The sequence below is a fragment of the Microtus ochrogaster genome, unplaced genomic scaffold (assembly GCF_000317375.1).
Source record: "Microtus ochrogaster isolate Prairie Vole_2 unplaced genomic scaffold, MicOch1.0 UNK142, whole genome shotgun sequence".
In the NCBI taxonomy this organism is placed as follows: Eukaryota; Metazoa; Chordata; class Mammalia; order Rodentia; family Cricetidae; genus Microtus; species Microtus ochrogaster.
Window position 1 is genome coordinate 412,360 of NW_004949240.1, and position 26,144 is coordinate 438,503.

General features: G+C 42.9%; 1 protein-coding gene and 1 long non-coding RNA gene across 2 annotated transcripts in view; one reads left to right on the top strand and one right to left on the bottom strand.

Moving 5' to 3' along the window:
- On the bottom strand, positions 1-19,696 carry LOC113455827. Its single transcript, XR_003376788.1, has 2 exons — positions 19,522-19,696; positions 1-565 (listed from the first exon to the last, which is right to left on the bottom strand). It is a non-coding gene; the product is annotated as an uncharacterized LOC113455827 (long non-coding RNA).
- Positions 15,403-26,144, top strand: part of LOC101983874 (C-type lectin domain family 2 member G-like) — an 18,554-nt gene continuing 7,812 nt past the window's right edge. The window contains exons 1-3 of the mRNA XM_026778422.1: positions 15,403-16,086; positions 22,753-22,884; positions 24,893-25,068. Of these exons, the coding sequence (XP_026634223.1) occupies positions 16,041-16,086; positions 22,753-22,884; positions 24,893-25,068 (354 nt within the window). The 5' untranslated portion in view covers positions 15,403-16,040. The remainder of the gene's footprint in view (positions 16,087-22,752; positions 22,885-24,892; positions 25,069-26,144) is intronic.

Genomic DNA, 26,144 nt, shown 5'->3' on the forward strand with positions numbered 1-26,144 from the left:
ACAAGCATTATTTATTAAAATACAAATGAAATATCACCACAGCCATGTAACCTTTTTAAAACAAAGGTATAGTTGCAAGATGGTTAAAAACAATGTTTAGAAATTAAGACATGAATCCCATTCCTAGAACAGACAGTACAGAACCATTTGTACTTCAGGGCACAGGTGGGCACAGCCCAATCCATGAAAACAGAGCTTTAATCATAAACTTTACTATAAGATGGCTTTTTAGGCTAAGATGGAGGCAGGCTGGTTCTTCCTATGCCTCATCCCATGTCTCAAATCCCCCTGCTATCTGTGATTCTATTTCTCTATGAGACAAAGAGCTTCATGTGCTTCCTGAGTGGCTGTTCTACTCCAATGGGTGAAGTTAACCAGCCACCTGACAAGTGGGATTCAGTTATAAGTGGGCTTATTGGGAACAGCCTAGGATCGAGAGCAGAAATTCTTCTTCTCTAGTTTCAACTTCTGTCTTCCTGTAGCTGAGACTCGGCTCATAGATTAGTGCTGCAGAGACCGCCAAGGCTTCTGTGTGCTTGCTGAAGACAAAGCCATTACAGAGCTCCTGCAGGAGGGATAAATAGGTATGTATTTAATGCAATCAAACTGAAAGAGCAGAAAGGAGATTCACAGAGGAATCACAGAGAAGTTGATCATCATTAATGTTCGTTTGCCCAGCGGCTCGCCCTCTGTAGAAGAGGAGATGCTTGTAGCCTCTGTTATGTTAGTAACTCTATTGGAGTATGTCATACTTAAGTATAACTGAAGAAGAGGAAATGGACATGGAATAAATGACAAGTCCTGAGTCATAGTTTTTATTTGGTCAGTGAATGAAGTGAGGACATGACCATTTCTCTGTAGGTTTGTGAGAAGGTTTTATTGTAGATATGAGGAAGAGCACCAGAGGCATCTGGAAGAGTCCACAGTGGGGAGAGAGAGGAGTAGAGTAAACCTGGCCAGCAGATTCCCCTTGGCCTTGAGAGAATAAAGAGCAGAGGAGAGTGAGAGAGGAGGACCAAGAGAGGAGGATAAAACAGAGAGCATGGCCAAAATGGCAGGATTATGTAGGAATGAGAGGCTGGGAAAGGGAAGCCGATGAGCTGGAGTTTAGAGTAGGGCCAAGGAGAGAGGAGCTGAGAGGAGTCACAGGAACTGATGAGCCTGGAGACCAGCGTGCATTGTGGGATGGTTGTAGCATGGAAGTCAGTCATTTGTCCGTGTGTGTGTGTGTGTGTGTGTGTGTGTGTGTGTGTGTGTGTGTATGTGTGTGCGCGCATGTGTCTGTGTTTAGCTTCCTAGTCCACTCTTGATCTGGTAATTTGAATTCTGGTGAGTTACAGGAAGTTGCTGTAGACCATGCTTCTTATGACTCAGAACAAAGGAAACTCTACCAGCACAGCTCTCAATGTACACAGCTAAGGAAGTTCCCTCTGGGGCTGGGGCCTGGGGTTTTCAGATCCAGTGTGGTTCAAAGGGAAGGTGGGGAGGGGAGGTGCAGTGGATGCTGGACCCCAACTCCAGCAAGTGATATTACCTAGACCAAAATGACAGTTTCATACTCCTTCTCATTTATGAATGTTAGTTTTGAATATTTAGATTTGTGTCTTATAAAGAAGTAACCACAGATTGTAGGAAACTAGTAAGAGACATAAAGTAAGTATATTTTATGATTTCTCCTTATATTCATTTATTAAATAAATGATTTTGTTATTACAGTCTCCTTAATAATAAAAAATTCAAACATGTCATAGACATGAGCTAAAAGGACCTTACAGATATACTATTTAATACATCATAAGAACCACAGATTTCTCTAGTCCTCAAAAGATATATGTCTAAGTACCAGTGAGATGACTCAAAATTTAGGGTACATACTCTTTAGAAAAGTCTTTATATGATAAAAAAATTCCTGATGGAAATGCCAGAAATAGCTCTATAGAAAATGCTATGTTCAAATTCTAATGCTACTTTATTAAGCAAAATTTAAAACATTGTTTCAAATAAAATAAAAATTTTATATTACATAATTTGGGAAATTTTAGGCAAGTTTTTCAATCTAAAAACAACAAAATAGCTATGTAATTATGCTTTCATATCAGGAATAAAACACAAAGTATTTTCATTCTTGAGGATTATGATGTTTGTAATTTACTTTTAACAAGAAAATAGCAGTATGGATATTTATCTTATATATTTATCAATTGTATGTTAGAAAAAAGGTTATCTTTGAAAATATAAACAAACTGTATTTAAATTTAAAAATGGAAATAAATGAACAAATGCAAAAAAACAGAAAGAGTAAAACAAAACAAAAGAAAAACCATAAATACAATATAATTTGAATTATTGGAAAATGACAAGGGAGACAAATCTGGGCAGCCACTGTGGGTGTGTTGTGGGGGGAAAGAAACATGGAGAAGACAGGGAGAAAATCCTGTTAAGTCAAACACATCCATTCAACCATGAGGAGCAACAAGGAGTCACATGACAGCAAACAGCAAGGTGGGTCCAGAGAAGAAGTGAAAAAGTCTGGCTTTGTCCAGCACCCTAAAGTAGAGAATAAGAGCATGAAGAAGCTCAGATCTTCTGATTTAGCACTCAGAAAAGCCATCGAACTTCACAGACTCCTTGGTGCAGCTCCACAGGTGACCACAGAGTGGAATTCCAGGGAAGGAAAAGCACATTATCTCAGTAGAGAAAGACTGTCTCCTGCAGCCTCTTTAGCAGGGCTTTAGGTGGATCAGCCTTGCTTAGAGTGGGCTCTTGGCCAGGTGAGTGACAGGCCCAGCAGGACTTGCTCTTTGCCTGCTTGCTTTCCTCATTCCTACACTGGCATTAGAGCAAAGTTTCTCAACCAGTGGATCTCTGATGACATAAGTCACAAAACAATCCGACACCAGTTGAGAATTGTGAATAATAAAAGGGTTATTTATTTAAGGGGAAAACTTACAGATTACTGTACTAGACAACAGTCCTCTGTGTGAACAGGAACAGAGTCTAGCAACTGCTGGAGCTGGAAGCAAGAGAGCTGGTACAGCTTTAAGGTTGATTTTTATAGTATAAGAGACCATGGCCAAGTGGGCTGGTATCTTAAAGGCTATTGGCTGAAGTAGCTGAATGTGCTCCCACAGTAGGTCTCTACTCTTTTGGGGGTCACATATCGCATATCCTGATTATCAGATATTTATATTATGATTCATAACAGTAGCAAAATACAGTTACAAAGTAGCAATGCAATTCATTTTATGGTTGGGGGTCAACACACCATGAGAAACTGTATTAAAGTCTCACAGCCTTAGGAAGGTAGAGAACCACTGCATTAGAGCCTACTTCTTTGGGATTCCAGCATCTACAGAAGACCATCTGAGACATCCAGTCTCATAGATTAAGCAACTTCTGGATTCTTAGATTTTGTGTTCATAGGCAGCCATTGTTGGACTAGCTGGATCACAGCCTGCAAGTCATTCTAATAAATACTCTTCCAATAGTCAGAGAAGATTCATTCTAGAATTCTCTGCTCTAGAGAACCCTGACATATGGTGACAAGGAAGGACAAGATACGGGTAAAAGACCTGTGAATCATGAAAAAGGTTATTAAGAAAATGGTTTTTCTCGTGTCAGCTCTGTCATACATTATTTTATTTAGCGGTGAATAAATTCATAAACATGCAATTGATAGTGAAATTCTAAAACCATAACCAAAGCTCCATGACTTCAGAATGCCTGTTCCAACTCTGTGGAAGTACAATGAGATACCTAGGTTTTGGGACTTGTTAAGTGTTTGAGGCTAGTAGAATATGCCACATTTGTGGTTTTGTCTTTAAAAGTCCCTGCTCACTCAGCTCGTGGATCATTATAGAATTACATTCCCAAATCTGTGTGGCTCAATAAGCACTTCAGGTTTCTAAAGTACTCATCCGGGCCTCCTTGTCTGGGCTGAGAGTATCCCGTTTACAACAGGATGACGGGTCTCTGACCTCCAACCTGGGCTCCTTGGCATCTACAGTTCTGAAAGTGGTCAGTGCAGTCCAACACCAGACCTAGGAGATACTGAATGGAAGACATTTTGTTCAAGGTCAGAAAAGCCGTGCAGGGGTCATAGATTTCACCTTGGACACAAAGGTGTGAGTTCAGTCCCTCACTCGATGGGCTACTGCATAAAGGGCTGTGCTTCTGGCCTTAACCAGCACTTCCCTGTGAGAAGGGCAAAGTCCTCCATGTGGACACAGACAGTTGCTATTCACTTGCCGTAGCTCATGTCTATGGACCTTCCTATAGAGAGAGGGGGCTCCTCATCTCACACTGGGCATGAATAAATCCATAAAACAACAACAACAACAAAAATATCCTGGCCATGTAAGATGTCATTAGTCTGCCAAGAGAGGTAGCCATTGTGTGGTGTAGAAGGCCTCAAAAGGGAATCCACAAAGGTCTAGGAAACAAAGCAGAAAATGTCGCTGCCCTGAAATTGGCTCTAGAAGCAGAGAGGCCTCTTTAGTACTTAGTTACCCTGCCTTGCACTTTATTTTTTTATTTTGTTTTTCAAGACAGGGTTTCTCTGTGTAACAGCCCTGGCCATCCTGGAACTAGCTCTTTTAGACCCAGCTGTCCTTGAACTCACAAAGATCTGCCTGTCTCTCCCACCCTAGTTTTGGGATTAAAGGCAAGCACCATCATGGCCTGGCTTCCTTCCTGCACTTTAACTGTTCTGGAGCCCGATCTATGTACAAAGAAACTAAGTTGAAGAAAAGATAGTCAACAGAAGACAAATGGGTGGTTGTTTCTGCCGAATGAGGGACCTATACTTCCTGCCTTTATCAGAAGACAGATGGTCACTAAACTGCACCAGGCCACCAATCTGCAGGCAACTATAACTGCTGAATGACTCAGGTCCAGATATCATTCCCAGATTGCAGTCTTCCTTCTCCCTGAGATCTAACAACGGCCTGGTCTTTCTGGCCAAAGCTTTCCTAAATCTGTATAAGGTACCAAATGTTGATTGGAAACCACATTGTATATACAGGACACGAAACTCAGAGAAGACAGGAAGGATAAATAGAAAGGAAACATGATTTAGGTAACTCCTTGAGACTGGTGAATACTGGACCAATCTCCTGACTTTTGCTCTGGAAGAGAGAGATGCATCCCGTATGAAGAAGCTCCTAAGACAGAAATGACTAATCATTCCTTGCCTTTGTCCATCCATGTCCTGCAATAGTTACAGGGACTATTCATCAGACTGTGAGGCTGCATGTTTGCCTGGTACCTGCCCACAAGTTCCAGCCTGGAAACCTTGTGTGGGTAAAGAGATCCTGACATGGAGCCTTGAGCAAATATGTAAAGTCTCATACCCTGTGGTCCTCACACTGCTACAGCATCACTGGTGTCCCCTGTGCACTCAGCACACCCAGCATAGGTAGGCTACACATCATAAGGACAGAGGGGTCATCAGCATGTCCTCTGACTTCCTAAAGAAAAGACTGACATGGGTCCTATAATTACAGTTGTCCTATTCTCTCTGTTTTGCCACCAGTGAAAAAGACCCCAACCATCCATAAGCCAGGAACTTCTTTGTGGAGATTAAGGATTACTGGAACCAGGAAGCTCATAGCCAGCCTATCTACTAAGACCCAACCGCCCACCTTTCATGTAGATTTTTGTAAAATATGGCACCTAGATGCTATTGGGGGATGGTTTGTTTGATCACGAAGAGGAGAAAAACCCCTGGGACTGTGGGTCCACTGGTGAAGGAAAAGAGCCATGTACTCTACATCCCTGACTCCGTCCCTCAGCCCCAGGTGGCCACAAACAAGGCAAATAACATCTTGCTGGATGGCATTGTGAAACTGACTTATCCTGGGAGCACATCAATCCCTTCATAGTCTCAGAAAGAAACTTTGGTGGAATATTATTTTAGCTAGTCAAAGATGTATTAATTTTGTTTATGCTACATTTGTTTACCTATGGAAAGATGTGCTGTATTTGTTTCACATTGCCTGCCTATGGCACCTGATTGTTCTAAGAGAGCTGAACGGACATTAGCTAGGGCGGGAAAGAACAGGCAGGGCTGAGCTGTAGAGAGAATAGGAGGAGGTTTAGGTTGAAAAGACGGAAGGAAGAATAAGAAGAGGAAGATGAGAGAATAAGATACAATGCCAGGGCAAGAAGCCAAGCAACCTCCATCCATTCAGAAGTAGTGAAAGTTATAAAGAAAGAAAAGGTTGAAAAGCCTCACGGCAAAAGGTATATAAGAAAACGTGAATTTATGTTAAAATAGCTAGCCGTGAAGGAGCCTAAGCTAACCCAAGCAGTTATAAGTAATAAAAAGACTTGGTGTCATGATGCATATAGTGAGGGGATTAGATTATGAGGGTTTAGCCTCCACCAATGGATTAATCCACACATGGCTTCATAATTCGATAGCCTTGCTGTGAGGTGAGGGCAGGTTTCTCAGATGAGACTTAGCTGTTGGAAGATTCTGGAGCCACGTCTGTCTCATTCTCAGCTCCACTGCTGTCATTCCACTGGGCAAGGACCACAAGTGTTCACACATTAGTGTTCCTACTGAGATCTCTTCCCAGCCTTACCTGGCTTCTCCTGGAGTCCAGCACTTAGAAGTCAGTGATAAGTGTCCCAGTGTCATGGCCCCTGCAGTTTCCCGAGGACTGAGTTTTGAGACCTGTGATTGACCCCTGTGGAAGGCCACCCCAGTGTGCAGCCTTCCTCTGAGCACTGATCTCCTGCTGTGAATGCTGGGTGCAGGGCAGAGGAAGAAGAAGGGCACAGTGCTGCTGGCATGGGTTGTGGGTCCTGGCCTTGGAGCCTGTAGGCCACGGGGTGTGTGTTTCCTGGTAGGGGAACTAGGGGTCTCTCCAGCCTTTGCTTCAACCTCAGCAAGAACAGTGGGAAATTCTTGAGCTGTCTACTCATAAAGAGGAAGCTTCAACTACTAAACTCGCTAAAAAAGCTCATGCTGGTTCTAGTGATCCAGTCCAGTAGGATATGCTGTAGAGGCAGAGGCAGGAGTGTCTGAGTTCAAAGTCAGTCTGGAGAACACATTTTTCTCTCCCAAACACAAATGCACTGACTCTGGTATGACCTGCTTTACACGACTCTGGAGTTACTTTCATTGGCAGTTACCAAACTTTATATCTTTAGTTTGAACTTTTAATGCATAGTCAATGTAGGATTGCAATGTAGGTATACCATGAATTTCCTTCTTGTTAGTACCTGGAGATATTGGGAGGGCCCTCCCTTCTGGCAGGGAAGCCGTCAGGCTTGGCAGCTGAAGTCTGTCAGCAGCTGCATTGGAGTGGGCCTGGTTGCTGTTGCTCCTGTCTAAAAGAGCGAGCAGTTTCCTTTTTCTTCTCTTACAGAAGAGCTTTGGGTGACTGTACAGGAAGTGGAATGTCTCTGTCAATTCTAGAGTTTTGGAAGCTTCTTAAATTGTACTTCCTGTTTACTTCATAATATTTTATAATTTGTAACATTTTATCTTTCTGGAGTCTTTGATGGAGTTGAAGAATAGTTATAGTTTTCTTTAGTTATGATAAAAGATAACATAGATATAAATATTTTAACTGTAATTCTTGCTTGATACCTGTTTTATTATATGTAATTTTACTATGTTAAAGTTAAACTCGTCCTTTTTATTTAAACAGAAAAGGGGAGGAAATGTGGGATTCCCCTCTGTATGCTATGAATAGCATTAGTTAATAAAGATCTGTCTTAGGCCTGTGGAGGGCAGAATAGGGATAGGCAGGGAAAACTAAACTGAATACTGGGAGAAACAAGGCTAGTAAAGAGAAGTCATATAGCCCTGCCAGAGACAGATGCTGGAACTTTACCCGGCATGTCACAGCCTTGTGGTGATACACAGATTAATGGAGATGGGTCAATTTAATATGAGTTAGCCAGAAATATGCTTAAGCTATTGACCAAACATTATTGCTAATAATATGGTTTCTGTGTGATTATTTCAGGGCTAAGCAGCCGGGAACAAACAAGCAGTCTCCTTACTACATGTCCCCATAATTGTTTCTGTTTTTCTATTCTGCCTCCTAACAAACAATTTTCTAAGTCAGAAAGTACAGTTTTTTCCTCCCTCCTCTTATATCTTTCTCCCTCCCTTCTTCCCTCTTCCTCTCTCTTCCTCTCTCTCTCTCTCTCTCTCTCTCTCTCTCTCTCTCTCTCTCTCTTCTCACTGTTTCTGTCTATGTCTCTCTGTCTTTGTCTGTCTGTCTGTCTGTCTGTCTGTCTCTCTCTTTCTGTTGGGAGCATAACAGGAAGGACCTTGAGCCCACAGATCTCCAGAGAAACCAGGAATATTAAGCATATAGGATTGTCTTTCCAATGAGAAAAATGAAAATCTTGTTCTTTCATCCAGAAAGCTGAGAATTGGAAGTGATTATCAACCTGGTGATCTGTGTTATATGTTGGGTCAGGTCATATCAAGCTCTTACAGCCAAAACTGGAGGTGGCTAGCAATCTAAATGACCCTGAAAGTCAGAGGCTCCACCAAGCTTCCACAACCAAGACCATAGGTGGCTAACAGCCCAAATGATTTCTACACCACCTTTATAAGTTAGACCAGGGCAGCCCCTTGGGCCCCTAAGGTACTACAGGTAGCCTATCTCTAGAACCCTTCTCCTTGGAAGAAATGACATGTACCCTGAGTTGAATCTCCATGTAATTATGCTTCCTGAACGAGGATGGACTGGGTCCTAGGAAAGGTAAGGGCACTGCTTCCTGGCCCTTTCCCCAGCCCCCCTTAATCCTCCAGACAGTCAGATGAAGCGGAGTCAAGTCAAGCAGGAACTCATTTATTATCAAGCAACAAGCATCATTTAAAGCAAAAAACCAGCAGAATCATGTGTGTGTGTGTGTGTGTGTGTGTGTGTGTGTGTGTGTGTGTGTGTAAAAGGAGCCAAACAACCATTTTAAAGGTCACCCTATCATGCGCTCAGGTGTCCTACATTTACCCTATTATCCACAAGCTGTTCATGTGCTGATGTCACCTCACCTTACTTCCATGTAGAATAGGGTCTTAGGGTAAACAACTTGGGACCTGCCTCTCCAACTTCCTCTCGGGGCATCTTTGTTGCCCATGTGCCCAGCAATCTATAAGAGCTAGGACTGTTACACAGAGAAACCCTGTATTGCAAAACCGACCAACCAAACAAGGAAAACAAAAAAGTTCATAACGTATGTGTTTTTATTAGAAGCCCAGAAGTAGTTACATAGTATCTTCACCCCAAAGCCATGATTTTTTTTTTAGTGGAATAAAACCATAATTTTATTAATAGTTTCAAAAACACTTAAAACTCCCTTATTTAAAGCCATGTTTATACAGGTGGTCTCCCTAGTTGCTATCACAGTCTACCTTTCCTTTATGACACTTTGTGATTTATAATTGCTAATTATGAATTCACTTAAGCTGTGTACTGTTCACTACAGAAACTTCATACTACACCAAAAAAAAAAAAAACAAAAAAACAAAAAACCAAAACTAAAACCAAAAATCGTAAGCACACTGTGGTCCTTGGTCACTGTTAATTATGACAGTACTCACATGGAAGATGCTCTAGAAGCTGAAAAAGAGATTGAAGCTTGGGCTTGAGATCTCAACTATGCAATTCCTTGGTTCCTTGCTCATTAAAATTACGGTATTGTAACCTCTGTCAGGCCACAGTGAGAAAGCCAGGGGCAGGGGAAATAAATGTCCCTATAGAGCAGGTTCTGGCTCCACCAAGCCACTAAGGCGCATGTATGAGGAGGTAAACAAGAACTCATGAGTAATGTACAACGATGACATCTGATGATAATATAGAGCCAGCATCCTAAAATCTCACCACGAGATTGTTAGATCCCTTTCTTGGTAGAAGGGAAAAAAAGAGAGAAGGCAGACCTGAATTAACTCTATTTCATTTCAAGGTAATGGAAGAAAGATGTAAAGTCTGTCCGTGGTCCACACAGCCCCAAAATTATTTTTGATTTGCTGATCTTTCTATTGGTACAAACCTTGAGAATTCTAACCCTCCTCACTTTCTCTTTATGGTACTTTCACTCTTCTCCAAGTAAGGAAAATTATCACACATAGTAAACGTGCCACCGTAATGGCAGAAACAAATTCTAAGCCAGACCTTGCAAATTTGTTGGGACTGGAATATTCTCTCGTCCTATTTCGTTTGTTGAAATCACTAAGCTTAGTCGTGCAGGGGCGGCCACATGCCACTCTACCAGTTCTGTCACCCGGGGGTGCTCAGGGGACTTCCTTCTGGAGAGCTCGGCAGGGCCTGCACTGAGGTGTTCAGCCGAGGGACTCAATTGCAGTGACTCTATCCAGGTTCATATTTTTATGTTTTTCCCAGCCCATTTTACCAAAAAGCGGTCTTCTAAGGCCGAGAATACTGAACGGTGAGGATGACAAATAACAGGGCCTTTGAATTGACCCCAACGCGTGACAAAAATCTCACTTAACAGTCAAGGCTGTTGTTCCTGTGGAAGCTCCCACCACAGCCCCTGGCATCTCATCCTCTCCCTTGGCTTCCCCACACCTCTGGACGTCAGCACACAGCGTGCCCGCTTGTGCAGGGAAAAGGGGAAGTTTGGGCCATTCTTGTGGTTGTCGTGGAGGGTGGGAGGAAGGGACGTGGCCGAGGAGGCTGAGGCCGGTTCGTGGGACTGAGCTAGGGACTGCTGGAAGCCAAGCCACAGGAGGCTAGGTTGGCCGAAGATGCGCGCCATGGGGCCGGGCTTGACCCGAGCGCCCTGGCCTCATGTATTGCAAGGCTGTGCCACTCACTGGTTGGGGATGGCAGCTAGGTGTGGGAATGCCTGTTGCGAATTGATGAGGGCCGAACCTCTCCAGGCTTTAGCTTTGTTGTTCGGTCAGTTGAACTCCCTAAGCTCCCTTGCTGACTGTAGCTCCTCTGACATGGGCACTGGCAGAACCCCACTAGTCCCACAAGCCCACACTTATCACAGCGAATCCCTACCCTTCACACAGCTTCCCAAAGGCAGAACTACCTGGGCTCTTGCACTTGCTTCCAGTCTTAGAGTCAACATATACACTGGTTTCAAATACATCTGCAGCATAACACATGCAACACCTTACTCTGGAGAGAAAGGGGTTTCCAAAGCAAAAGGAAACATCTATAATGAACTCCCTTTTCGTATAGAAACGAAGCAGTTCTCCTTCAGCCATTGCCCACTGCAGGCAACAGCAAAAAATACAAATGATTCTTTCCTCAAAAACAGGCTGACCTATGTCTCAACAGACTACCCTGTCTTATTTATTATACCTCTGCTCCAACAACAAAAACACCATCTCCAGAGTCAATCTTGTACACTTAAGACACTCCTTCCCACAGCTGTCACCACACACAGCACTGGACACTACGTCCTGGCTTCTGAACTATGGATGTCATTTCTACCCCTAGAAAGGTTGCAGCCAGTTTGTTCCCGTGGGAATTTTGTCCCATCCACATTCGCTCATCTACCCATATGGCATGAAATGCACGGTTCATCCTTCCATGCAAGTGAGATGTGATTCCATGTGAGTGAGTGGGGTTCATCGGATCCTCATGTCAGTGGATCTGCTGACATTTAGAAGTCCAGCCCATTAGAAGAGGTTAGATTGAAGGAGGTTAAACTCACGTAGGCACTGCCTGTTAAAAGTACTGCCTTTTGAATTCTGTCTCTAACTGCAGATCCTCTTGCGCGATAACATGCTCCTCTGAAGTATATTCCTCATATTCTGGGCACAGTCTTCCTGTGTTCTGTTAGTAGGATGACTGGTAGGATTCCAGCATTATACTGACACTCCCTCCCACCTCCGGTACCCTGCCCTCCTAGCCCACAGGCATTCAGGCAATCACCCAGACAGCTCAGGGGCCCTGCTCCATAGGTCACCAAGTCATGGGTAGCATGAAACGTCATGTGTTGCGTGGATATGTCATTCGTTGCATGGCCACATTATGCGATGCGTAGATACGTTATGCATTGTTCGGCTGCTTAATTAAGTCTCTGTAGGCATGTGCAAGCTTTTCCTTTTAAGCAGGCTCTGCCTGCCTGTTTGCCCTCTCTTGGTAATCTTTCTGGGTAGCCATACTTCCTTCCCCTTGCCTCTGCCCTGTACTAATAAACTCTGAGAGGGTGTGGGGGCAAGGGGGGGGGGTTGAGCTCTGTGGTTTATTTCTCACCATGGCAGTTGCAGCCTAACAACAACGATGATTTTTTTCCCCTAAACTGTGTGTTTTAGCAAATAAAATAAAAGTCAAACCCTTGGTCCCACACTTCAATAAAATAAAATGTAGAAGCCCATTCTCTAACTCCCTCATAGTATGGTTTGGCCAGATATAAGAACTTGTGGAGTGATCAGAGGACGACTATCGCAGAGCTGAACTGCAGGTGTCTGGTCTTGCTGAATCTAAGCGCTTTAAAGATTTACGACAAATTAGGGTGGTGTTACAGGTGTCAAAGCCCTTCAAGAGATCAATAGCACCTAACCGACTAACCATGTCCAGATATTATTAATCACATTTAAGAAATGTTAAATAATGCCTGTATTCTTTGCCTTTTCCTTAGATCTTCCCACAGTTTAGTTTTCTCCTTATGTAACCTGTAGGGAGCCCTTTAAGAGACGGTGGAAATATATGCACATCAGAAGCTGTGATTAGCTACAAACTAGCTGATAAGATTTGCTGTATATTTTCTAAAAATGCCTGTGTCCCTTCCAATTTTCCTTGTAGTTTTGTTTTTTTGCTACCAAGTTGCTATTGAATGGTTATACACACACACACACACAAACACACACACACACATATACATACACATATACGTATATATGATTGGGAATATATATATATATATGATTGGGAATTTTTAACAGTATAAAAACTAAGATTAGAAGTGCAAAGAATTTAGGAAAATGAAGACAAAGAAGAAAAAGAAAAGAAGAAGAAGATAGAGTATTTAGAACAAGAATGAATTGAAACAGAGATTTGTAACAGAGAATTGGAATTGGAATTAGAATTGAGACAGAATTAGAGCTAAGAAATTATAGACAATTAGAGCAAGAAAATTAGAATCAAAGCAAAACAATAAAGAGACCTGTCTGGAACTGTAAACATGTGAGTTTTTTCCCTGAGAGCAGAGCTAACCAAAGATCCCTTTCCCTATGCTGAGGCAACCTAACTGAACCCTGGGAGGAAGTCAGCAGAGCAGGACTCTGTTGGCTTTCCTCCTGAGACGACTCCTTCCCCACGTTGTTTCCACCAATATAAACATGGCCCTCCGTGAAGGTCAGGCTTGTTTCTCTTTTGCTTCCTTTTTTGACTCCTTCAATCTGCCCTTAGAAAGCCAACACACTCCTTCCCCACAACCAGTGCCCTCCAAGCTGATATTCTAATTTACCTACATTCCCTATTCTAATCAGGCTTTGCTCTACTATCTCTGAAGTTGTTCCCCCCCTCCCCCACCCTCACCTCCTCCACTGACTGTCGATTTCTAGAAAGACTAGCAGAGTCAAAGGAAATGTACAGAGTAGGCATTACACAAACCGACTAGTCAACAAATTGCGCCACTTAGCCAGAACCCTGGTTCAGATAATCAGAGAAGCCAACTGTGTAGGATCAGAAACAAATTAAGTCCTCTAGGTTCCAAAGGCAAGGGCATCAAATGGGACTTACTTTGCCTGCCAGGACTGCACTTACACTAGGTACCCTGGGGGGAAACATGTCACAGTCTTTTTCACTCCACACTCCAGTGTTCTTCTGCATGGGAAACCTATTAATATCTTGTTCATCATTTCAGGGAAAACAGAAGCCTCATTCTACTTCAGTACTGCTGGAGAAGGCCCTAGAGGGGCAACTACCATTGGCGCAGAACTAGGACTCCAAGAGGTACAGCACAGCCAACTGAGCAACCATATAAAGGAAGTCATGACCCTGGTACAACAAAGCACAGCTATGCTACAAACTCAGAGATTCCCTGGCTGTGGTGGTCCTCCAAAACCACAGGGGTTGGACTTAAGAACTGCAGAAAGAGGAGGCATCTGTTCTTCCTGGGCAAGTAATGCTGTTCTGATGTGAGTGAACCTGGCCTAGTAGGGGAAATGCTAGACAATTACTGGGAGGAAACACAAGATAAAGAGTAGACAATACTTTCTGGAAGGCCCCCTCTCTGCTTGGGGACTGTCAGTAGTCCCCTTGGCAGGCCTAATTGTTATAATTGTGCTACTTTCTTGTGTGGTCCTTGACTTTTTAGCTTCTCACCAACTTCCTCCAACAGAGACTCCTTGCTTTCCTGGCCCAAAGCAACACTGGACTGTCTATGCCCCCAGACTAGCAGCTTTTATCTATCCTGAAAGCATCTCAGCATGCTCATTCCATCTTTGGGATCCACCAGCAGCCTCTCCAAATGTCAGCCCCTTTCCACCATTTTCTTTTTTACCCTTCCAGAGTTGGGATAAGAGCCTCAGGTCATGAGGAATTGAGTCAGGATGCAATGGTCAGTGTAGCCCCAAACCATAAAGAATTCCTAAACCCCGGAGTGACTGTTCAGTTCCATCTGCAGAAACAGAATGTCTGGCAATGAAAATAACTCATCTGTTCCCGATCAATCCATAAACACAGCTGTGACTTTCTGGTAGCCACACACACACACACACACACACACACACACACACACACACACACACACCAGCCCCTCTAAATGTGCTCAGCCTTCATGCCATGGAAAGAGTGGTCCCTTCCCTATTCCAATAAAGCAGTCTCAACCTGCTGATTCCCAGAGAGTCACTGCCCATTGTGTGCGGAAACACAACTCTCACCTCAGAGGAGGTATGAGTTTACTCTGGAGACAAAATGAGTAAACACAGATTTAGATTTCCCCAAATTCCATTTTCTGAGCTGGCAATGGAGTCTTTCTTTACAGTCACACAACAGTGGAAGCCACACGTGAAGACACTTTTCAAGCACATTGGTGGGAATACCAGAGAGGCAGTTATAGCAAAGTTGGGGGAGGGGGTGTTGTTACAGGGGTCAGATGGTACCCGATGATGCTCTTAGCCTTTGGTTTTGTGGGAACTGTCTGTTAAAATATTGCGAGGAAAGCTAGTCTTCTGAGTACCCTGATGGTCATAAAGGTGAGAGAGAAGAGCAATAAGTAAGTTGAGAGGGATCTATAAAAGGAGGGCTCAGTTTCAGGAGACCTGTTGCTCTCTTTGGCTTTTAGGAGTACCAGACATCCACAGGTGTACATATATGTGTTCAGAAAAACACAAATATGCATAAGATAATATACATTTATTTTTTTAGATTTTCCAATATGATGGAGTAAATGTTTTTTTTCAATTTTTAAAATTGATTTTATTGAGCTATACATTTTTCTCTGCTTCTCTTCTTTCCTCTCCCCTCCCCAATATACATTTTTTTTAAGAGGACGAAGGGTGGCTCTGAACTCATAGGCTTGCACATCCTTGGTCACTGAAGGGCAATCAGCCTTGTAGAATGGACTGTGGAAGGTGCTGCCGCTTTCCAGAAACTTCCCTTTTCACAAGGCTCGAAAAGGGACTGCAACTACATCTCACCCCTTTGCAGTTGTTTTGTTTTTAGTTTGATTTCCCCAGGACAGTGAAAAACCCACTGTCATACTATCTTGGCAGGAGAGAAAAAAGTGTGTGAAGTTGCTCTAATTTAAAAGCATTTGCCCTACCAAAATCTAAAACATCTAAAAATCTAAGTTCCCTTTATTTCCTTTGCAGCACACATTTCACTTATGGTACACATTTCCTGCAGGGTCCCTCTCCAAATTAGTAATTCCGTTCCTACAAGAATGCTTTTTTTTTTTTTTTTTTTTAATGTCAAAGGGGTGAAGAATCAGGATGATTTCATCAGGCAACAAATCACAGACCAGCTGGGCAGAGCTTATTTAAACCACGCCCACAGGCTTTTTTGCTCTGTTTTCAGATGTCCATCTCATTCATCAGAGTCTCTTGGCTCCATCAAGACGATAGGTGGTGAATAGCCTTCATAAAAATGTCAACTGCGGAGTCCACCTCCCCGGGTCGCGTGGGAGAAAACCGTACGTATTTAATGAATCGTTAATTAAATTAAAGGGAGAAAGGGGAGCTTCACCAGGGGAGTGGAATCTTCCTCCGTTGAGTTTGCCACAGGGGTCTCTCCGGATCGGTGAGGCAGCGGGTGGAGAACCCTGGGGTGGGTAGGAGCACAGCAGTGCAATAATGTATTATTCTCTTATGGCGAATGTTACTTAAACATGTTTGGGAAGAGCAACTAACAGCGAACTTGTTGAATCTGCGCTCTTTAAACTCCCGCTGGAGTGAGGCACAGAGTGCCTGTGTGGACTGAAGTAGCCAATGAGGCTGCCTCACTCACTGTGATTAAAAGAACTGTCGCCCTGTGTTGTGGGTGTTAGGGTTGAAGAAGCTGCCTATCAGATTACATTTCCCCATAGTCTGACGGACATTTACAGATACTTGATTGTGAGATACCTGCTGCCGCAGGGAGAGATAAACAGCTCTTCTGAGTTCCTATAGCAAAGTAAGTGTCCGGATTCCTAGAGGACTGGTTGGAGGAACCTGGGCATGCTCAGCAATGTCGCTGCCATCCAGTGCCCCTAAAGTGCCCCTGCTCACACCTCTTCCCTACCTTCCTTTCTGGGCTCCCACAGTGGATCTCCCCCCGCCCCCGCACCCAACCGCCTGTGCTTTCTCATCCCTAACCTCCAGGCTGTCAGTAATTCTCCCCTTTCCTTAGGACACAGGTGTACTCCTTCAGGTCTTAAAGGACTCTGTGGCACCAGGGAACAATCTCTGTCCTACTTTACCTAGTGCTGCATCCCAGGATTTTCAGTAGGTCGGGGATGGGAGACTGATCCCACCTCTAAATCCATCTACAGTTTCAGGTTATGGTAAATGACAGGAAAAGGACATTGGACATTGCTGTTTTAAAACCGTATCCTCTCATTCTGGAAAGTTTCCATTTCATTCTTTAAATCTCTTTCCCTTTAACTTAAAACTTTTAAAATCCATTTTACGTGTATGTGTGTTTTGCCTGCTTGTCTGTGCACTAGGTGCATGCCTGGTGCCCACAGATATCAGAAGAAGGTGATGAATCCCCTGGACCTGGACTTGGGCAATTGTGAGCCACTGTGTGTGTGCTGGAAATGAACCGAGTCTTCTCTCTACAAGGGTAGCAAATGCTCTTCACTGCTGAGACATGACTATACCCCTACTTTAATATTTTTGTTTAGGAATAGAATATTTCTTGAAAAACAGAGTTCACAATTATTGTTAGCTTAAAGGTCTAGTGGCAGCCTCAGGAGATCAGGGTAAGTTCCTCTAGGTGGACAGGGCCCCCGATGTGGTGGAAATACTGGTCTGGGAGGTGGGGGACAAACTGAAGAGGAAAGCCTTCTAACCAGGTCTCCCTTGAATCCCCTTGAATCCCTCGGCCCCATCCCCTGCCACCCAGTGCGCACCTAAAGGACTCTCCCTCCGCACACACCCAGGACTCTCCTTGTGGTAGAGCAGCAGGTATGTCCTCTGTTGCCCTGAAAACTTACCTAAGTCCTAAGCACTTAGGAGCCACCAAGTCACATATTCCTCATGGTAAGCCAGAGCACCTGATGTGCTGAGGAACATTAAAAAGGAAAGTTTTCCTTCCTTCTCCAGACTTGTCTATGGGCTGAAAATGGCAGCCAAGTTCTCATGGCAGTGACCAGTCCTTAAAGCAGCTGACTTAGGTGAAAGTCGGGGACCCAGCTCTCTTGAACTCTCTGCAGCTTCTCTGACAGTTTCACTTTCTCATCTCCTGTCTGCCGACCCAGCTCTCTTGAACTCACTCCAGCCTCTCTGAAGCTTTCACCTCCTCTAGTTCCTCTGACCAAAAGAGAAAGCTCAAGAACAATGCTACTGTTTCTCAGCTAAACCAAGTATTTCTGAGGGATTAGGGGCTAGATAAATTCCGTGAAGGCCTTAAGAGAGCCCGTGACTAAGCAATAAAGATGGTGAACTTCCAAGATGGCGGCTTCTTCTTCACCTTCCAGACCTGAGACAAAGCCTAGGGCTGCTTAAAACCAATCCTGGGAAGCTTTTTCTCCTGCCAGTGGGGCCCCCTGCTGGTGAACCAGATCGAACAGCTCACAGCTGGACGTTGAACAAGATTGTGTTTTTTGATTCACCCATTAAAATGAACATACACGTTGCTTTATTATAGTGAATGTAAGTCCCGGTCTCTGGTCTCCATCTTTGGAGGTCCTGTCCCTGTGCCCGCCAAGCTTTGACCCCTCCCTGGAGGAGGGTTAAGACAGCCCGCCAAAATCTTGACCACTCCCCCAGTCTAATTAAACTGCTTCCCCAGAAAGTTCCCAAGTGATCTCTTTTCCTTCCTTCTGGTAGTGAAGTTAGTGGCCTCCTGGTTACCCCTCGGGGCCACCCCAGAGCGCAGGAATCCCATTAAATCCCATTAAACCTGGATATTATTTAATAATGTTGTAATTTGGCTTATTGGGATTTTTGCATTGGCAGAGAAATCACATAATTTCTTAAAGGTGAATATATTAAACTCCTCAGCTACTTTTAGAAGCACTGTACGTTATTGTGGACTGTACTCATCCCACTGTGCCTTTTAACACCAGATCTGACACCACTTTATTGAAAATTTTGTCTACTTCCTCTCTACCTCCCAAAGAGATATTTGTGCTTGATTGTATATTAATTTAAGTGTTGTAAAATGGCAGGAGAGAGACCATGGTGGCCAAGGGACCAGGAGGCAGGTGGGAGCCAGAGGCCTCATGGGAGACAAATACTCCATTCAGGCCAAGCTTGAAAGAAATCGATAGTTGGCAGAGCTTGTCTGTTAAAGAGATAGCAACTGAATATAGACTAAGTAGTGACACAACAGCCATTGGACCCTGGGCTGGCCAGGGTACTGCCTGGGTTCATCCTGCCAGATGACAAGGGCCAACATAATGACTGAATCCTACTAGTAAGACATTATTACAATCAATACAGTTTCTGTGTGATTATTTTGGGTCTGGAAGGCGCAGAAATGAACGAGCAGTCTCTGACTACAAACAACGTTCACAAAAAACAGTACTTGGAACCCACCTATATTTATCAGTGAATAAATGGGGAAAATTGTGGTCCATGTCCAGGTAGGGGCCCCATCCACACTCTGGTCCTGCACCTCTGATTCCAGGCCCAGTCCCCTCAGAAAGCCCGCCAATCAGCAGCCCTGCCTCTAAGAGAGCCCATATGGTGGCTCACATACATACCCCTAACTCCTATTCCAGGGATCCAACACATATTTCAGAGGCCCCCTAACACTAGGCATGCATGTAGCACCCATATATACATAAGTCCAAACAAAACAGTAACACACATAAAATAAATCTTAAACAATAGTTTATGAAGGACATATAGACCACCTTCACCCCTACCCAAACTTTCCCATTCCCACTTTGTACGTCTGTCCCCAGCCATTACACACTTACTTTTCCAGAATGCCAAAAAATGGATCCCTGAAGCAGAGACTTCACACTTGTCTTCATTCACATTGCCTCAGCATTACATTCTGCTCTTCAGACAACAGCATGTCAGATACACTGCTGGTAAGATTCTAACACTGGATCCACAGCACCACTGATACAGAAACAGTACTCTGAATTCAGAAGTGCGCAAACACCACATAGTCAAATGTTCTACAAAGAAGTTATGAAAAGCTGGCAGGAAACTTGTAGAGAAGTGAGAGGAGGAAGAGGGTTGCGGCAATTGGGGTGTTCCGGTGACATTTGGGTGTCTTTTTTAAAAAGTTACTCAGAAGGAAACTATTTTCTGTCACTCACTGCGTGTAAACTTGCTTAAGCTTGCTGATTAGTATAGGAACGTTTTTGAGTCAGAAGCCTTGAGGACATTTGCCCTGATAAAGCGGTATAAGAACTAGGCAAGTGCAGGCTTGTGGTCCAACTTGTCTCTTTTGTAGAGAGGGTGTGTTTACCTTGTCATCAACTTGGAAACATTTGAGTGATTGTAAATGTTCCATTTTTTTTACAGTGATCCTTAATGCTGCTACAAATATGCACATAAATATTTCTTTTTCTTAAACCTTAAATGCAGGCTTTCCTTCCAGCATGGGGTATGTGGGTAGGATGGGGGCACATGACCATATGGTGGACTTCCTGGACAAGCAGCTTCATACTGGCTGCATAGTTTTGCCTTCCTGAAAGAAAGACTTTAGATTCACATCAGCATCTAATCCATCAACCTCCTGTTATTTAGTGATTTTTTTTTTTGCCCAAGACAAGTTCACAAACATTCTACCCACTTTTTAAAGAATCCAATGACTTTACAATATTGAGCTTCGTGCTCGGATCTACAGTCCATCTTGAGTGAGTCTTGTTTTTAGCCGACAGATACCAGGTTGTTTCAGTAGCACATACTGGAGCGGTGCCACACTCTCCCTGTCTAAAAACTGTACATCTCTGTTAAATATCTGTTGATGATGAGTGCCTGATATCATTTCTGGAGTCTTTTTTTCTGCTATATTGTTCTGTCTACTTGTTTACTAGTACCAGGCTGTCTTTATTTCTGTTCTCATAAATCATGAGATGAAACAGTGTGATCTTTCTGAATTCGACCCTTCTTCATAATCATTTTTGAATATTCTAGTTTCTTTTTAGTTTTCTTAGTATTTTTTTAAAATATTTATTTATTTATTTATTATGTATACAGAGCATTCCTTCCATGTATGCCTGCAGGCCAGAAGAGGGCACGAGATCCCATTACAGATGATTGTGAGCCACCATATGGTTGCTGGGAATTGAACTCAGGACCTTTGGAACAGCAGTCAATGCTCTTAACCTCTGAGCCATCTCTCCAGCCCCTTCTTAGTATTTTTTAATAATTTGATGCTATGTTTTTTTTTTCTGAAGGCAATCACTTCCCCCTTCACCAGGAAGTGATACTGTGTTGCATATATAAACTTGTTCAGGAGTTGTTTACACATGAGCAATATTGAGTGTTCCATTTTAGCATGTGAAGTCTTTACTTCTTATATTGTTCTGTTATTGAATAAAACTTGGGAGTCAGATAATGGGGTAAAAACCTGATTGATCAGAGAAGCAGTAGATAAGTGTCCAGTGACCCCTCTCTCTCCTTTCTAGATACAAAAGAGCTTGCAAACCTTTCTCAACCCCTTCCTACCACTTCCTATATCTCTCTATTTGTATCCTGGGTCCTCCAAAACCTCTATGGCTAATTCTGATCAGCTAGTCACAAGCTCTGCCCCTGATTCAGTGTTAAACTTTATTGGCTGTCTTGGAGTGTGAGTGTGAGCAAATATCTCAGAACAATTATGTGTTTAGATCTGTCTTGATTTCTTTCCTTTTTTATGTTAAAATTTTCATGCATATGAGTGTTTTGCCTGCATAAATATCTGTGCATCACATGCATTCCAGTGCACACTAAGGTCAGGAGAGGATGTCAGATTCCAGAAACTGGAATTCTAGATGGTTTTGGCTACTATGCGGGTGCTAGAATCAAACCCAGGTCCTCTGCAAGAGCAACAAGTGCTCTTAACAACTGACCCAACAACCTAGCCCTGTCCTGATTTCTTCATAACTTTAAATGTAATTGATTATTGTGCTGATTATGAACCTTTTTTAGCTTTATAATGTTATGGTTTCTGTCATTACTGTAAATGGTGCTGTCTTAGACTTTAATTTCCATTTGACAAGAAAATACAACTGACTTTACCATGTATCTTGCATTTACATTGTATCTTGCAGCTTTGTAAATTCATATTTTATATTCAGTAGCCTTTATAGGTTTGTCATAATTTTTATGCAGATAAAACTGCATCATCTGTGATGAGAAATACTTCATCTGTTTTCAAGAAGTGTAAACCTTCTTTTATTTCTTTAAGAATCTTATGTATATGGCTGTTTTGTCTGCACGTTTGTTCGTAACATGAGTGCCTGGTACCTATAGAGGGCGATGAGTCCCCTGGAACTGGAGTTGGCACAGTTGTAAGCTACCTTGTGAACACTGGGAATTGAACCTGTGTCCTGTGGAAGAGTCATTTTAAGTCCTGAGGAATTTTGCAGCTTCGTGACCCTATTTCTTTACCCTTGGTGGACCTCCTGTGAAGTCATCCTGGAACAGAGAGCAGACATCCTACTCTTGGTCCTGATTGCTGGGAAAGCATAAATAACTGCACCCTTGGGAATGAAGCAGAGTGTAGTTGGATTTATTGTTTTGTGTTTAATTGATAACTTTTATAGGGTTGAGGAAGTTGCTCTAATTCCTATTTTTGCATACTTTTGCTGTGTATTGATATTTCTATTTTCCTCTTTTCTTAGTGTATTAATAGGTCTATTTACACTGAGTTTTCCCTAATGTTTTCATCACTCCTAACCAGAGCACTTTCTGAAGAGAAATCCAGCTGACTGTTGTTGTTTTTCACTGTGATCGTCACTCCCTTAGGTTTCTGCCCTTTCATGATTCACCCTCCGTTCAGTAACTAGAAGACCCCTGGGAACTTCTGTTTCTAGCATCTCTAGTCTTCTTTCCATCATGGCCATCCTTTATGGACCAGGGCCTTCTTTGAAAAGGGTTTGCAGCACTCTTTCAGATACTTGTAGGGGATTGTAAAGTTTGTGCTAAGTTTCTTTAATTTTTCTTAAGAAATTCTCCTAGTTGGCATTCTTATATTAATATTTTTTCAGGTAAAAAGCTCCAAGAAAAATGTCTCAGAATCGTCTCCCCCGTGTCTCCTGCTCGGCTTTACTGCTGTTATGCAGTGATCATTGTCCTCACTGGAGCTGTGATTGCACTTTCTGTGGCTCTGTCATTGTCAGGTGAGTGACATTCTCCAGATCCTGCAGCATTCTGTCTACATCTATACTGTCAGTTACACTTACTGAGCACTGTGAGCCAGGCTCTGTGTGAGGGGCAGAGAGAAAACACACTGGAAGTTCCTGTTCTCTGGGAACTTAGGGTCTAGCAGGAAGATGCAGTGAAGGAACAACACAGGCGGCCAGGCTCAGCGTCCCTAGGAAGAGGACATTCAGCAACCTCTAGAGCGATGTGGGAGACAAGCCTACATGGGGAAACTATTCAATGCAGAGGACAAGGAGGAAAAAAAACCCAGTAGCAGCCTCAAGGAAACTGCTGCAGCTAGGGTCAGTGAGCGCAGTGAAGAGTAATATGGTTAAGGACTGTAAAGAACCACCATGACCCATGATTTATGTTAACATCTTCAACTATAGTCTGAAAATATTAAATAGAATGTTCCAGAAATATGCTGTTCCTGAGCTTTGAGTTTTAGACTATTCAGAATAATGTGCTAAAGCCTTGTACAGCTTCCCTGCCATAGCTGGTATAATGATTCATGGTATTGTTTTATAAAATCAACTTTAACCATGTCAATGAATAATATACAAGTCTAAACATGGACAAACATTTGCCTACAAGACTTAGTATGTATAATCTAAACTGTCAGGAGGCTCTACATAACAGTCACCCTCAGGGCCTGTTGCATTTGTTCCTTTCATTAAAGCCTCATGGTAGTGTGTATAAGAACTGGGAACAACTACAACAAATTGCTCTCCACTAAAAATAAGTGTGTGATCGTCATTTCTAGTATTTAATATTTCTTATCAAATCATTTATTTCTACCCTCAGTAGCCCTTCCACAGAGTCATATAGTCATTCTTACCTGTCAAAGAAGAAAAATAACAGTTAAGAAATAAAAATACTTGTTATTTTCTAAGTGTGTTCTCAGAAACCTTGCTGCCTTAAGAGTTTCTCTCTCTCTCTCTCTCTCTCTCTCTCTCTCTCTCTCTCTCTCTCTCACACACACACACACACACACATTACTTTATTATGATGGACTCACAAATGAACATATTATAGTTCCATTAGCATAGCCACTTACGCACTTGACACGTCCCAAATCCTATGAATCTTATAATTGAATACAGAATAACCGTTCTGAAGCCATGGAGCTTTGGTTAAGGTTTAGACTTTCACTATATTTACATTTTTATATTCTTATTCGTCACAAATTAGAAAAAAAAAACACAACAAAGTTGAAACTAGAAAATCCATGCTCTTTATAGCCCTATTCATGGCTTATGAGCCCTTTGCTGAATCCTGTTCTTGCTTATCACCTTACAACACTCTTCCTTGTTCTCCTTTCTACGTGTTACACCATGCTCACACTCAACAGCTGTGCATCATGGGCTGAGACAAGCGTATGAGGGAGTACATGGGGTCTTTTTCTTTCTGGGCTTGTGTGACCTTGTTTAATATTATACTTTCTAGGTCCACCACTTTTTTTTACAATCTTTATTTTTCTTTGTGTCTGAATAACATTCCGTTTTATTCATATATTACAATTTCATTATCTGCTCATCAGTTGATGGACATCTAGTTAGGTCCATTTTGCTGCCATTGTACATGGGACAGCAGTAGACATGGATGTGCAAGTCTCTGTGTTATGATGTAGTATTCTGTCATATATGCCCAGGATTGGCCTAGCTGAGTCACAAAAGGTCTGTTTGTAATTTTTTAAAGGAGCCTCCATACTGGATGTATCAGTTTATACTCCCACCAGCAATAAATAAGTGTCCCTTCTGGTATATGCTGTGAGATTTATTGATAATAGCCATTCTGACAGTCTCTAACGAGAGCTAGCATATATTCATATGGATTTAATGTATGTGATATGATAACAGAAAGTCTTCAAGCAAAGTTTTGGTATTAAAAACTTGTTTGACTATGCCATGTTTGCATGCTGCTATTTGTCCATAGTTAAATCCAGAGAAGTGAGGAGTTCTCTTTATTTTGTCATTACAAAAGCAGGAAAGACAGAACAGATCTCACGCAACAATACCTATGCTGTTTGTCCAAGAAACTGGATTGGATTTGGAAATAAATGTTTTTATTTTTCTGAAGACATGGAAAACTGGACATTCAGCCAGAACTACTGCAGGGCACTAGGGGCTCAACTAGCTCGATTTGACAACCAAAAGGAGCTGGTAAGAAATGATCAAAATTGGTTTGTTCTTCGTTCTGTTGAATATTTACTGCCTTGAGATAGGGACCTTAAGGCTGCAGCATGAGGGAGGATTCCACCCCAGGCATACAGGGGACAGGGGGACACATATTAGTATGTGCCATTTGTGATAGTAACCCATCTGGCTGTATTCCTGAGATACTCCAAAGGCACTCTCTCCTGTAATGCTAATAGTCATCCTGCATGGCCAGACATAAATTTGACTGGGAAACATGATTGTTATAAGGAGGGCACTTGTTCTTTCTGGCTTCCAGTTTAGCTTAAACCTGAAATAATCATACAGAAACTATATTATTTAAATTACTGCTTGGCCATTAGCTTAAGCTTCATACTGGCTAACTCTTTTTTTTTCTTTCTTTTTTTTTTTAATTAAAAATTTCTGCTTCTTCCCCGCCTCCCTTTTCCCTCCCCCTCCTCCCATTCCTCACCCCCACTCCCCTCCCCCTCCCTCTCCAGTCCAAAGAGCAGTCAGGGTTCCCTGCCCTGTGCGAAGTCCAAGGTCCTCCCTCCTCCATCCAGGTCTAGGAAGGTGAGCATCCAAACAGACTAGGCTCCCACAAAGCCAGTGCATGCAGTAGGATCAAAACCCAGTGCCATTCATTGTCCTTGGCTTCTCAGCAGCCCTCATTGTCCGCCATGTTCAGAGAGTCCAGTTTTATCCCATGCTTTTTCAGTCCCATTCCGGCTGGCCTTGGTGAGCTCCCGTTAGATCAGCCCCACAGTTTCAGTGGGTGGGTGCACCCCTCGCGGTCCTGAACACCTTGCTCATGTTCTCCCTCTTTCTGCTCCTCATTTGGACCTTGGGAGCTCAGTCCAGGGCTCCAATGTGGGTCTCTGTCTCTATCTACATTCATTGCCAGATGAAGGTTCTATGATGATATGCAAAATAGTCATTAGTATGGCTATAGGATAAAGCCATTTCAGGTTCTCTCCTCAGCTGCCCAAGGACCTAGCTGGGGACATCTCTATGGACCCTGGGAACCCCTCTAGAGTCAAGACTCTTGCCAACCCTAAAATGGCTCCCTTAATTAAGATATA